At 41.9% G+C, this 15,178-nt stretch overlaps 1 protein-coding gene across 2 annotated transcripts; it reads right to left on the reverse strand.

Moving 5' to 3' along the window:
* Positions 1–6,726: 6,726 nt before the first annotated feature.
* On the reverse strand, positions 6,727–11,515 carry LOC308322040 (P2Y purinoceptor 4). 2 transcript variants are annotated; one of them, XM_080773223.1, is made up of 2 exons: positions 11,232–11,515; positions 6,727–10,693 (listed from the first exon to the last, which is right to left on the reverse strand). In XM_080773223.1, the coding sequence occupies exon 2, from the start codon at positions 10,633–10,635 to the stop codon at positions 9,544–9,546; it is 1,092 nt and encodes a 363-aa protein (XP_080629349.1). In that variant the 5' UTR covers positions 10,636–10,693; positions 11,232–11,515; the 3' UTR covers positions 6,727–9,543. The 2 variants fall into 2 exon arrangements, with proteins under 2 accessions (XP_080629349.1, XP_080629348.1); XM_080773222.1 differs by having other exon boundaries at positions 11,173–11,515.
* Between the last annotated feature and the right edge of the window lie 3,663 nt (positions 11,516–15,178).

The following is a 15,178-nucleotide window of genomic DNA, read 5'->3' on the forward strand; positions in this document are numbered from 1 at the left end:
GAGGATGTAGTCGCTCTCGTATTACTCCCCCCCCCCCCTCCCCCGCACACATCCTCACACCATTATTAAAATTGTAATTTATTTTTCTAAATCAGAATGACAGCTTGCTTTCTATTCTCTGCAGCAGGCAGTGAATCACCACGCTTTAATTACTTTCCTAACTTCGCTGACCCTGTGAGCCTGCAGCTCTGTCGGAGGAAAATGGGACCTCCAACAAAGGCCCCGCTCCGCAACCACAGCCGCTTCTGTTCAGTCAAAATGCGAAAAATTTATCAAACTCTGGATTTTATGAGATTTTGTTAACATTTCACCTCCTATCTTCTCTGTGCTCCCTATAAACTCCCCTGCTTTGCAGCCATCCCACTCCCCCAATCATCTGGCCCACCTCCTGAAGAAATTGGGAGTGCAGGATAACTAAACAACCTTATTGTAGCTCTGTTTGTGTGGCGCGCATGTGTCCGCGCAAGTGTCCATGTGTGTGTGTGTGTGTGTGTGTGTGTGTGTGTGTGTGTGTGTGTGTGTGTGTTGAACCAACAAGCTCCCTCCATCAGGCCACAGAGGTCAAAGGTCATCCTATTATCAGGAAGCCCCCTCATATCCAGGCCACGGCCTCCCTCCACAGCGGGAGAAGCGAAGGGACGGGGTCTTGGAAGAGGTCCCAGAGAGGCCCTAACCCACAGATCAACAGAGGTGAACACTGCACTTGATCACATCACAGACCTTTGGCCCACAAAGACCAGGGTCAAGCTACAAACTGCAAATCCTGTTAATATAAGAGTCCATCACACACAACTGCAATTTCTGGCCACAGGTCAGAGACAGAAACAGTCTCACTTTACTGTTCTCAAAGGCAGGGCACGCCATCAAAACCAAAATATGAACCATTGGCCACGATATTGATGCATGAGAGACCATAGATGTTGAGGTGGAACAGAGAAACAGGCTTTGCTTTAAGCTATTGCCCTCATTCTTTATTATTGCCAACGGGGGTTCAGGCATGTTCCTTGTTCTCCGGTGGACCCCTGCCGGCTCACATCATTCCCGGTGCCTGTCTTATTAAAGTTAGCTAATATGGTGTAATCCCTGCTATCGCTCTCACATTCTCACCGGCGCATCTCTGTTTTTGGCCATGCTTGCCGGGTGTGAAGCACGGGGCCGGCAGGCAGGGTTGGTCTTTCGCTGACTGCCTGATAATTGAATGAGCGATTATCCCTCCCATTAATAGACAATGATACAGAAAGCACTGCCATATGTACAGAATATTAATGAGTGGCTGCAGCAGCCTAGATAAGAGAAGCTCTGTGCCTTTGCTGTAATAGGGGTTAAAACAATTTGCCAGGAGTGCCAGGGCCCCCTCGCACCACTCCTCCTCCCCCTCCCACTGCCTTCCACTATGTTAATTCTCGGTCCCCTCGCCTCACCCAGCATCAACCGACCGCCCCTCCTTGGCCTGGCCTTGTGCTTGGCCCTGACCTCACTGCCACCAAGGCCGAGACCACCATTGTGCGTGAGAGTTAAGGCAGGGTCAGCGGGAGACGGAATGACATGCTAATGACGGGAAGCAGACGGTGTTTAGTATTTATGTTATTAGTTGTTTCATAAGAAAGGGATGTAGAGAAGCAGCACTGGCTGGGCCCAATTTATGCTCCGTTCTACAAAACTCGCACACATAAAAATAACAGATTTTCAACTACAGTACATTAAAATGTGAGAAGCGAAAATAGCTATTAAAATCCAACAAGCGCTGTCTCCCATAATGTTCCCAAGGAAGGTTGCCTTGCAGCAATGAGAAAAAACAATTTCTACACGTGTAATATTGGGTTTTTACTGTGTTTTAAGATTTGCTCATTTTCTTACCACAGCATTAACTGCCTTGCTTCAGTTTTCGGCCTATTGCCGACATCATGTTGGGGTGAACAAGTGGTAAAGACTCAATACAGGGAGGCTGAAGCGCTCCGTGTTACTCAAACAGCCTATCAAATATAACATCCAGGCACATCACAGATTTTTCTTCGGCCTCCCGACGCTCCAAACGAGTCGGGCAAGTGAAGCAGTTGGGGCACAGTTCCGCATGAATCACCATGCCAATGCCAATCAATATCTAACATCTATTAGCATTGGAAAGCAATATTTCCTCCTTTTACCTTGCAATAATTGTGCTTAATGCTGTGAAGTACCTTATCATAGGCCTGACGGCGAAAGAAAGGCCAGTTACCATGGCGACTGTGAAAGCCATTGGGTTCCTTTTCAGCGGAATAATGAACTTCTCTCCTCTGTGTGTCACTCTTCCTGCTCTCAGCCTCTCAGATTAAATTGGAGTCTATGCGTCCTTGAAATCCCTCATCTCTGCTTTATAATTTGCCAAACAAGAGAAGAACACAGAGAAATGGTCGATGCTCAACAAAATACGTCACTACTCTCTAGATAGCATGGGAGTGTTTTGAAATCGATGGTAGACTAGTGTGTTTATCAATCCAAAACAGAAGCCCATTTACAGTGCCTATATACAGTAGGCCGACTGTAGGCTAATTAGGCATAGGATTACAATTAAATCTTTTTGGCATTGGGGTAGAGTTAAGATTTCATTTTAATTTAGCGTGAGAGAAGTTAAAAATAATTTCCTTTGGCTGAACCCAATAATGATATAAGAACCCTGCCCAGAATCACATGTGGTCAAAGTCATAATAAAACAATCGTTTTATGACTTTGTGTGAAGATGAAGATATGTTGTTGTTGCTAAGTCTTTTTTGACTTAAGGGGTTAAGTTGATCTCCCCTCAAATCCCCATAAATATTAGGGTCATTTTATGGTTAGTTATAATGTGAGTTTCCTCCGTCAATGGTTTTCAGGTATAGCTGTCCGTTTTATTTTGAATGGAAAGAAAAAGAAGAAATAAAGAAGAAGCAGCATGAATTCACCAGCACCCTACTGGAAGAGTAGGCCAATTCAATAAGATAATGTCTTTTCATTAGCCCATATAATATGCATTGAACTACTGGTTAGAGATCAATCTCTCAGGAATAAAAGCTATGCCGTTGTATTATTGGCTTAAATAATAATAATAATATAACAATTATATTAAGAGCTGCGGGGAAGTGCCATTAATACAGCGCTGGGGAGCAGACCAGTTATGGTGTAGTTGTAGTGTCTGACTCAGGGACACTTCCACCCAGACTGGGCAGGCCAATCCAGCAAACAGCTCAGCAGTCCATTAGTCAATCACTGGCCACATTGACAATAATAAATGGACAGATGAAAAATGTCATACGTTCCTTAGAAAATATTTTGAAGGGAAATCGATATAGGATTAAGTTGTTTCTCGCATTCGACAGCCATGGAATTTAATAGAGGCCGACTAGAGAGTATATCACTACCCCTTTTTCTCGCTTGCTCTCTGTCTCTCAATTCAATTAATTTCAAAAGGGAATTTATTGGCATGAGATTTGTTTACATTTCCAAAAGGAAGAGTGAAATAAAACAAACATAAAATAAATATACAGTTAAGGATGTTGTCCTACTAGAATAAGGACATCTCTCTCTCTCCCTCGGTGATGAGAAAACGTGTCTACATTGCTAAAGAAAATGTGATATAAACATGGTCAAATTTTGGCTTGTGCCAAGTGTGCACGTGCACAGGGGCCCTGAGCCAATGGGGGCCCTTGGGTTCAGAATGTCCTCAAAGTCACGGCTCCAACAAGCTTCGAACTGAGCAGATTGGACTTTGGACGTCAGAAAGATAATGATACATAATGGCCAAAAGACAATGGCCAAACGTCTTGAAGACGGCCACTTTAGCCGATTTTTGCCCGTTTTTCTTTCATGACACAGGCTTGGAAGGTTGGACAGTAACAAACTAGCTACCTGAGTAAAGTTCACCTCTGCCTTACTGTTAGGCTGAACACATAAAATTGGGCGGGCTTTGGGGGGCCTTTCGGTTTTGTGCACAGGGCCTATTTTCACTTTAATCCATCCATGGATATAAAAATCAATGTATGCAAAATTGGATAAAGAAATGTGTAAAGGATGTTTTGTCCCAGGCCATCTCATTGCAACAAAACCACAAGATTTTTTTGGCATGAATGGGAAAATGCGAAAACTCACATTCAAGTATTCTTTCCTCGGAGACAGTAAGGGCTTTAGTTACAAAACTTGGAGAGGTTCATAATAATTACAAAAAAACCATTAACATATAATTATATTGTTTGGCCTCATGGTGGCGCTATAACAGCCCACTTTACGTTTTGGCCTATAACTCTTGAACCGTAGGTCGTAAAATCTAAATTATTTTTTCCCTGGATTCCTTGGGTGATTTTAATTTTTCTTCAAAACACACTTCTTACTCCTCCTGCAGATTTTGTCCAAATTTCACAAAAATACACATGATCTCCGGACCTATCCGATTACAACAGCACAGGCAGAATTTTGCCCCAATTAAGCATTACACTTGTTTACAAGAGGGTCCACCATGTTCAATTCATCAAAACATTTAGAGACGTACAAATAGACACTTCTATATAGTCAAAGAACAGAACAGGAATTCATCATAAAGGAGGTAAAAAGGGAAAAGAAACATGTACAGTGAGGGGAAAAAGGGGGGGGGGGGATTCAGATTTTACGGGGGCCAGTTATGAATTGCAGCCGTCCGTAGGTGCCCTTTGAGAGCGGTTTTGAAGGAGTCAAGGGATTCACATGTCTTAATGACTGTTGGTAGGGCGTTCCACCTTTTGGTGGCATAGGAGCGAAAATAATTTAGTCCCTTGTTTGTGCCGAATCTGAGTTGTTGTTGTTTGTTGCACTCCCTCTGGTGTTGTGGGAGTGGACTTCGTTTACATTAAGGAAGTATTTAGACAGGTACATGGGTATCTTGGTGGTGTATCGAATCTTGTGGACCAGACCCATTGCAAGATGCTGTACTCTGTCGTCGACCCTAAGCCATTCCAGCCTGTCAAAGAGGGGTGAGGTGGGTTCGGGGGGTGAGGCCAAGTAGGAGCCTGACCAGTTTGTTTTGGGAGGTCTGGAGCCTTGTTTTAAGGGCCTTTGAGGTGCTGTGGTACCAAGAGGTGCATGCATAGTCAAATAAACCTTGTACGAGGGCTCCTGATGGGCCTATATAAGCGATTGCGGCAACCACTTAGCAATTTTTCAAAATGTGTAACTTCTCTAGTTGTGACTGTCATTGTCTGTGAAAGGTGCTCCATATTGGCCTACTCACCTTTGGGCCCCATGTAGTTAGCCTAGCCTCATTAAGTTCACCCTAATTATTTCTGGAAGAACTGCAGTCTACTAACTAGAATTATGCATTTTGTTATAAATATCCACAGCTTGACAAACTAGACAATAGACATCGACAAAGCAAATGTTCTACACTTTGCTTTATTGTGTGTGGACATTCGACGTAGCCGGCTACCAGGGTGAGCGGTAGTTTGTTTACAAACATTCAAACACCTGATTTCAACTGATTCACAGCCAGGCCAAATCTATCACCAATTAGACCTGCATTCAAGGCCTAATTTCATAAATATAGCATATAATACCATTAAAGCAATTAACCTACCGGTATATTTGGTCTGAGCGATGAGAGATTAATCCAAATACATACACGTCTGTGTGCGTGTAACCTCGCCTCACCAGGCTTTCCACCACCTTGTGTGTGTGTGCCGTGTGCGTGTGTGTGAGACGAAATCAAGCCACAAAGAGGCGCTATTCGCTAACATTCAATCTGAATATAGCTCTGGGACAAGTGAAATGGATAAGGTTCACGGTGAAGACTGAAGAGTAGTGACAGTAAACTAAGTATATTTACTCAAGTACTGTAAGTACAATTATATATATATATATATATATATATATATATATATATATTTTTTTTTTAAACTTTACTTGAGTATTTTCAATAGGCTACTTTACTTCTACTCTACTGCACTACATTTCAGTGGCATTATAAGCCACTTTATTACTTTCCTACTCTTCTATATAATGAGATTTTTTTAAGTTAGTCTACTGTTACTTTGTAGGTTTTGATTATTATTATTACAAAACAAGAAAACATACACTACCCTCTTCTTCAGGCACATTGTGAGCTTGTGCTATTTTTTATACATACACAATGTGACACATTTATATTTTTTATACCAATACTTTTGTACATTTTTAATTCCAGACTTTTACAGAGTATTACATTGCCTTATTGATATTTTTACTTAAAATCTGAGTACTTTTTCCACCACTGTTTGCTTTGATATTGCTATATGACCATAATGTTTGGATTGCAGCCATGGGAACAAAAGTCTGGTTAGGAAATAATTAATTGTTTAAAAAATCTCATTTGAACCTATATGATTTACACCCAAAGTAACCCACTAAGGCACTGCATTTACATTACATATTTTTAAAACAATATCTATAAGATATCTGGTTTTAGGGTCCACTTACCTTGTTTCCAAGCTATAGGAGTCAACTATGCTCTGCCCATTTGTTTTCACATTTTAAGTGAGAGGTATTGTTACATAATGGCACATGGGATATCTAGGCTATCTATAAATGCCATAAAATACAAATCCATGTTGTGGTGTAGTTTGTTTTGTTTTCCTTCATTAGAATATGTAAAACCTGTGGTAGTATGAATACCGTAGTTGGCCTGTGTGATTTTGTTCTCTTTCAGAAAAAGACAAACATTGTTTGTTAATGTTTTTTTATTTAAAATATGTTTTATGACTACAACGCACTAGGCTCAGAGTAGTATAGGCACGTAGCATGTCTCTTACATCAGCTTGATATTATTAATAAGGACTCGTTACAATGGCTTATCATTAAAGCAGCAGTACGTGAGGATCTTTTATCGTGTCCCATCAGACGTTTCCCTCCCTTTGTTTTATTTCCATGCCATGGGATGGATGACCACACTGAGACCACACTGCAGGTTCATATAGTCCTCAATATCTCAGATTTTAAACAGTTACAGTTCTTCTCACCGAGTGACTACCGCTCTATATGACCAATATTCACGTATCGGGGTGGATATTGGAGAGAGAAGAGACATAAAAGTACATAACATATGACTTATTATGCACTTTGTGCCTCTGCTCTCTCTCTCTCTCTTTTAGGATATGACTATCTATCTTTTAACTGCAATGATGAGCCTACACAACTAATAATTTCACCCAACTTATTTGTAAAGTGATGTGACAATAAATATTCTGATTCTCTTTCATGTTGGCTGAAACCCACGATAATAAAGTACTGGTGATGGTATAATATAAAGAATACACCGTTCATCATGAAAAAGGTAGCTTGACTTGTAATTTAGTATAGTCTTATTTGCATGTGTCTATAATTATAGAACAACATCCCCTTTTCAGTTTCACTTCTTATATATTATTATTTTTATTAGGCCATCTGGCCATGAGGCTAACATTTTTAGATAAGTCGTAGCCATCATCAAGCAACAAACAATGAGTATGAAGCGTTTGGAATATTCTACTCCTGTTAACTGCATATACTGCACATTAATATCAAATAAAACGTTGGATATAGGATATAGTTAACGTGTCTTTCTCCTTTGTTATTATTTTTAAACACACACGCACGATCACATCTATCATCCATCCATCGGATAGTGATTTGATTGATGTACATTTCAAAGTGATTTGACAGGTGGATCAAATTACATGCTTTTGATTAGTTTAATAATCAATAATATGAAAAGAAAAAGTATGTTTTTTTTCAATCCCTCAGGGACTTGCTGAATACGGCTGACCTACTGACATGCAGCATTGGACTCTAACAGCAATATAAAGAAGCGTGATATAATAATATAACAATATAAAGGAGAATACAAGCATACGCCTACTACTATTGAGTAAAACTTTCCTACGTTGCCCTCGCTCATGATGTTGTCAGGGAATTCAATAGAGATTGAGAAAGGAAAAGGCTATATGAACTCCATCCATCTGTCCCAGAGGGGTCAGTGCAGGAAAATCCCTTCCCCTTGTGCCACTAATAAGGCGTGGGCTGTTAGTAGACGGAGACATGTTGTCCACAGCACACACAGCCGGTAGGGGCTGTTAGTAGACGGAGACATGTTGTCCACAGCACACACAGCCGGTACTAATCCAGCCCTGCACTTCCCTCCTGCCCTCATAGCAGAGAGAGAGATTGAGACAGACAGCTGTGGAACTACTACTACTGAAGGACAAAAACATCTGGCAGCCATGCAGAGCTCATAGTAGTTTCTGGGTCACACACAGTGTTATTGTTGTATGTACAACTTCATAGTTTGCTCATGTCTCCAAACTAGAGCAAGACTTATCTATTCTATCTTTGGTTTGGCAGACAGTTCAATACGAATACATGGTTCCGTTATTGACCGTTTCACTCTAATGCATGCCATGAATAATAAATAATAATAAACGTTATTTTTTAGAGCACCTTTCAAACTGAAGCACAGGTTAGAAAATCAAGAATGCAAATAATAATAATAAAAAAACATCAGTAACAAATACAACTCATGAAAGTGCTGACACGGTTACAAGGGTGATGCAAAACAAAGCAAGGACAGGTAGATCCACAGACAGATATACTGTATTCATTGAATTCCATAGTATAAAAAATAAACTGGTTGCCTCTAAAGTGAGCTCTTGGAAACTGAATGAGTCTATCACATTTCATCTGGTCAATTGTTTCTGAGGCCAGAGAAAGCTTGAACATTGTCTTCAGTCCTGCCCTAGGTTGAGTCGGTGAGAGAATTGGTTTATGTGATGAGTGATGAATTAAGATTGCACTCAAGCTAAAACCGAGCAAGCCTGTTTATTGCTTTAAAAGGTGAACAATATAACATTTTGAAATAAAGATGACAAAGGCAATGAAATCACCAACTGAATCTTTGATGACTTTTTATATATACATGATTTTTAAGCACAGTTGTGACCTGCCAATATAGTTCTTTCCCAGTGAGTAATCTTATTCAGGCTGAATGAAGGCTCCATTAAGCCTCAACTCTATGGAGGTTTGTAAGTAGCCTTTTACTGTAAATACTTGTATTGTAATAGGCTACGGGTGAGCATTCCTTCGTGGTAATAGTAGGCTCCTGACTGGCTGAGAAGCACAGAGGCAGGTTTTGTTTGTCTACTTCAATGGATTTGAACTTGGGACCTACAAACAAACAAAACAACTAAACCTCGATGTGATACTGAAACGTATTCTTCCCGTTTGTGTACCAGACATATGCAGACTTTCTTAAGTGATAATCCATAAATAAACACAACAAGAGATTATTCAACTTCACGATATAGCCGCTCTTTCATGAATGTAACTTTTTGACAGGTTTAGCCCATTTCACCTTTAACACAGAATCCTGCTATTTGTGGCTTTAGACCAAGTACACTCCTCCTGGGTATTGTCATCTTAATGCAAGATGACAGAAAATCAGCCCAGGTTGCCAGGAATGTTAGCCATGATGATGCCCAGAACAGAAATCCATAATACAAAAGAGATGTACAAGGGTAAGACAACCGCAACGCAGCGACAAATGCCTGAAGGAGAACTCTAGCTCTCTTTGGCGTCAGGGATCTTATAAGCCAGAGCTATGTCATGATTATTGTTGGGCCGCACTGGCACAAAATCAACTGATCTGCTATTGGTGGTCTGCCTCTTCATAGTCAGAGCTGACATCAGTTTGGAGCGGTAGAGATCCCCAGCCAGGAAGTACAGAATGGGGTCAATGCAGCTGTTGACACTGGCCAGTGGCCTGGTTATCTTGTAAGAAAAGTTGACAATGTTCAGGAACTCGCAGTCGAGGTCCAGCACACGCGACGTGTAGTAGAGGGTCCGCGTTACGTGAAACGGCACGAAGCACACCGCGAACACGACCAGCACCACGACGATCAGCTTGATGGACTTTTGGCGCGACGAGGATGAGGAGCTCTGCCGCCCGTCCCCCGACAGTCCCCCGCGGGGCCGACACAGGGCCCGCGCCATCAGGCAGTAGCAGACCATGATGACGAGGAACGGGACGCCAAACAGCAGCGCCATGACCACGGAGCTGTAGTCCACGTACTCCTCGAAGGCCCCCTGGCTGGTGGTGTCGTGGCACAGCGTGTCGTTGCCCCGCCGCGAGGTGGTGACGAAGACGATGTTGGGCACCAGGCAGACCGTCACCAGGGCCCACACGGCGGCGCACACGGCGTGCGCGTGCCGCGGCTTCACCAGGCCCATCGTCCGGATGGGGTGGCAGATGCCCAGGTAGCGGTGCACGCTGATGCACGTGAGGAAGAGGATGCTGCAGTAGAGGTTGGCGTAGAAGAGGAAGCGCACGGCCTTGCAGGCGACCACGCCGAAGGGCCAGTGGCTGCGGTTGGCGTAGTAGTAGATGAGCGTGGGCAGCGACAGCACGTAGAGGAAGTCGGACGTGGCCAGGTGGAACATGAACACAGTGCTGGCGTTCCACGGGCGCATCTCCGATCGGAGGAACATCCACAGGGCCGTGGCGTTGAGCAGCAGGCCGATCACAAACACCAGGCTGTAGGACACGGGCAGCAGGATGTACTTGAACTCCTCGTCGAAGCGGCAGCTGGAGTTGAAGAACGTCATGGCCATCAGGGACTGGTTCTGCACGTGCTTGGCGATGACCGTGTTCATCGTGACTCTCTTCTCAGTGTATATCACTGGATCCACGCCAACAGATTAACACAAGGGGCTGTATAAGGAATTGGAAGAAATATTAGACATGATCATCCATTGTTTCAAAACTCATATAGCCTAACAGACTATTTGAAGTAAATTGATTGATTGATTGAATACTTAACAGTTTGCAAGAAAAGGTATAGGCCTATACAGTGGTATATACAAAAGGTGCTAAAAGGATAACACAAAAGCCAAAATGTTATTTACATTGTGGTTCTGTGTAATCAATTAATCGAAAATAGTAGCCTACAGTAAGCAGTTGTGGGGGAACTATGAAGTTGTACATAAAATAATCTTCTTTTCCTGAGTCAGTGTGGACTGGAGGCGAGTTTCTTAACAAAACATATAGCCTACATTATCAATATCCAGATATAGCCTGCTGCCTGACTATACTACTCGGTTGATCTTAACTTTATGCTCAGTCACTCACTGCCTATACATGAATAGCAACCACCAGGCTATACACTACATGTCATGACGTGAACTACTTACCCTGATAGGATCTATCCGTGGCGGGCTGCTGCTGTGTGTGTGTGTGCACGCCGCTATACCTCTCCAGACCTGGATAGAGGAGAAGCCTGTATTCAACAGGCTGGCTGAGCCTCTCCGCGTGAATGCGTCGTACTGTCCAGTTCTTGAGTTCTTCAGACAGGCGGAGATCCTATCTCTCCTACTTGTCCGTCCCGCTATTGTCCGGCCGGTGCCAATGCGGTGGGGTGAGCGAATGTTAAGTTTCGATGAATGCCGTATTGTGGTCCATAATACCGGTAATAGCGCTGCAACAAGTTAACAACGTTGGACGAGGAGTGTAGGTAGGCTACTGGTCTGGACTGGTGCGGTAGGCATACACCACCTCGATCACTGCTCGCATCAGGAGATATGGATATGTTACATGTAGACTTCAAGTTCACTGTACAGTGTACAAGTGAAATGAGATTATGGGAAGTGTAAGTGCTGAGTGGACACATTACCTAGGCTACCGCATGCATGCCACTTTCTTTTAGATGGCATATAATTTGTTAAGTTAATTCAGTCAGACAGACAGAGTTTATTTCGATTTTATTAACGATTCATAATAATAATAATAATAATAACAAAATGTCTTTAACATACAGGCTAGCTTCTAGCTTTCACATGACAATCGATGCACTGTACGTGCACTATTTAGAGCTTACTTAGCCTAATTGATCCTGCGTAATAGCCTACCGGTATATCAGCCTATAGACAGCTCAGATCTAATTAATCATTAGATCAGGCGCCAGTAGGCTAGACTAGGCTACGTGTTCGTGTGAATCAATCCGTTTTATTGTATTTTGTTTTAGAAGGGGGGGGGGGGGATGACTGACTGACCACACCCACAAGTTGGTGGTATGGGTGTGACGGGTGTCCCGTTTAAAAAAAATCTGAAAGTATAGGACTGCAGAAATTGATTTGATGACTGAAGGAATTAAAGAAGACCCATCTTTAATATTGAGCCATTCAGTGACTCATAGTCATACTCATAATATAGGCCTATATAGCCTATAAAGCTATAGTACAAGTGTAACATTTCCACTCACATGTAGCAGGGATATACCTCTGACACTGCCTGCAGGCAATCAAGCAATCAAGCAGTCCTCAAAGAGATGTGGTTGAAATCAGAATAATTTCTCCCTGGAAATAAAAAACGTCTTAGGCTAAGGACGGCATGGCAGCCCTGAATAAGATATGATCAACAGTTGATAGCCTATAGGATACAATAAAACAATTTCTTATGGTTCTATCCAAAAATTTTACCTTGTAGGCCTAGGCCTACTACAAAAACCTAGGATGCATGATAATGGTAGCTGCATATTTCAATATTTCTTGTAGAATATTACCTTTTGGAATAGGAACTGTTACTGTCATGCATTAGGACACCAGTTCCTAAAAGACAAATATAGCCTTTTTACCTTAGAAAAGTTAGCCCAATATTTGCACAGCTGGCTATGATGAAATGCCACAATTAAGCCTTATATATACTGTACACATTATAGTGTACATTATAGCTATATCTGTGCCTGCACAAATCAACATAATCTAAATAGTGAATTCTGTTAGAGGCAGACATTCCTGTGATAACATTTTAAGGCATGATCATAAAGAAATAAAATCAGGATGAACAATGCTGTTGATATAGCTCACATTCTGACACAGCGGACACGGGACAGGTGCATGTCACTTCAGATTAAGGACAACACAATTAGGGTAAAGCTGTGACTTTGTACTGTTTAAACCTACAGGAATCTATGCAAGAAAGGTTCAGAGAGCCAGAGCCCACAGGTGTATACAGACCGATCCATATCAATCTCGGACTTGCACCATTTCAAAATGGAGGAGATGCTTTTTGTGGTTTTGGTGGATATATTTATAGCTATCTTGGGGCTATTTGTTCCAGCCGGGGTCTAGCTGGGGTCAGCATGCCATTCGCTACACATGCCATCCTTCTCTCAGGCCAATGCCGCAGACATCCTGAGGTCTGGACTGAGCATGGAGAAGAACCTGCAGTGTTGTAGTGGCTATTCTTTTCTGGTTTGGTTTAAAATGCTACATACTGTAGGCCTATGCTGTAGTAGTCCGTGCCAGGGGCTTTTCCCAAATGAGAGAATACAAAGAGATAACAGTTTAGTGTCCACATTGAAACTGAACCCTGGCGTACTGTATGTAGACTTTGTTTGCAGTGGTGCACTGCATGGGTCAGCCAGCCTGTCATTAGTGCTGTGTGTGTGTGTGTGTGCCCGCGCGCGCGAGCGACAGTGGTGACAGATGACTGGAATCACAGTATGTGATCCTCATGAGAAACCTTGTAGAGTGGACATATACAAAAGACAAAGAATATGTGCTGAAAAGCTGTTTCATGATGTATTATGATTTTACGAATTTAATAAATAATGAAATATTATTTTGTATTCTTATTCATGTGTCCTACTTACGCCATGTGTTTTTATGTCAGGTGTTATTGTCAATGTCAAGTGAATCTGCAGTTCTGATTGTAATGGGAAGTGCATTCCATAGTTTTGGAGCCAGAAGGGAGAAGAGTTTGGGACAATGCTCCACACGTCTCAAACAGCACTTGCCCTGGCCTTGACCTCCTACAGGCATATGCACAGGCTCAACTTATGTAACTTTAATAGCACTTTATGTAAACATATAGCACTCTATAGTGTATACACATAGTTTCCTTAGATAGATATTCCACTGTTAGGTTCTTAAGCTTACGTAGGATTCATGATGACTTTTTTATGTATGTATTACCATGTTTTTTGTTCTTGCTTATTGTAAATTGCTCTGGATTAGCGCCCAGCATCTGCTAAATGCCTAAATTGTACATGTAAATTAATACATTTTCATCAAAACTAGTTGCATTGATCAATTCAAAACAGAAGGAAAAGAAAAGTGAATGCCACGTGATAAAGGCAACTCGTTTAACTTGTTCCACCCCATCATGTCAAGCTCTATCAAACAAACCCCCATATTCTTTTAAACAGGTAGATTTCAGAAAAAGCAAGTGCACGTGCATTACGTGGCAAAGGTTTACTTTGCTTAAGTTGAAATCTAAAGAAGACCCCTAGCGTGTCATTAGTGCTCATTGGATTGTTTTTCACATTTCAGCCGGCGGGGAGCAAACCAGTTTGTTTTTTACATGGTAAGGTAACTGACACATACCTGCTGTCGACAGACAGAAGGGAGGGATGAGTTAGGTCATGTTTTGTAATGAGTAACTACTCCTACTAAAAAGGAGAAAACATAAACACAGTGCACACAGCCACACACATGCACAGCACTGGCACTGACTGGCATATGGCTTATGAGAACATTCCATTTACAGTAACTAACATATGCCACCAGTGATGATTTTGGCAGCACATTTTGATTTTAGTTTTAGTCACATTTTAGTCAGCTGGAATGTCTTAGTGTTTGTTAGTCTAGTTTTAGTCGACTAAATGTCATAAGATTCTACAGTTGATTTAGTCGACTAAAATGTATTTTGGCGGGCCTTGATGCCGTCGCAATGGCTGATTTTACACTTGCTGAAAATAGCAGATCTACAAGCTACAGCACGACGCGTTGTGAGCTTGTAGATCTGCTATTTTCAGCATGCAACCAAGTGTAAAATGACTTGTACTGGATCTCTTGTCCACTAGTCCCGTACCTTCCTAACATTTTAGTCTAGTTTTTATTTGTTGACGAAATTGTCAGTATATTTACGTAGTCTTAGTTTTAATCATCAAAGCTTAGTTTCCATTCAGTTTTCGTCAGTGAAAAAAGGTAGTCGACGAACATTTTTGTCTTAGTTTTAGTCGACAAAAACAACACTAGTTCATAGTATACTGGTGCTGGTACCCTTCCTGAACAATGGAAATAATTCAACCACTCCCCTTGTCTTTGGAACTATACACAAATGCATGCGCGCACATGAACACGTCGCATACACAGCAGGTTTTTCAGGATCCACTTCAGAAGTGCATAATCTTTGTGT

This window comes from Protomyctophum bolini (genome assembly GCF_963924005.1).
Source record: "Protomyctophum bolini genome assembly, chromosome: 10".
NCBI lineage: Eukaryota > Metazoa > Chordata > Actinopteri > Myctophiformes > Myctophidae > Protomyctophum > Protomyctophum bolini.

Bases quoted from the DNA above. Each gene is read 5' to 3' on its own strand.
- LOC308322040 (XM_080773223.1), bottom strand. From the start codon at position 10,635: ATGAACACGGTCATCGCCAAGCACGTGCAGAACCAGTCCCTGATGGCC.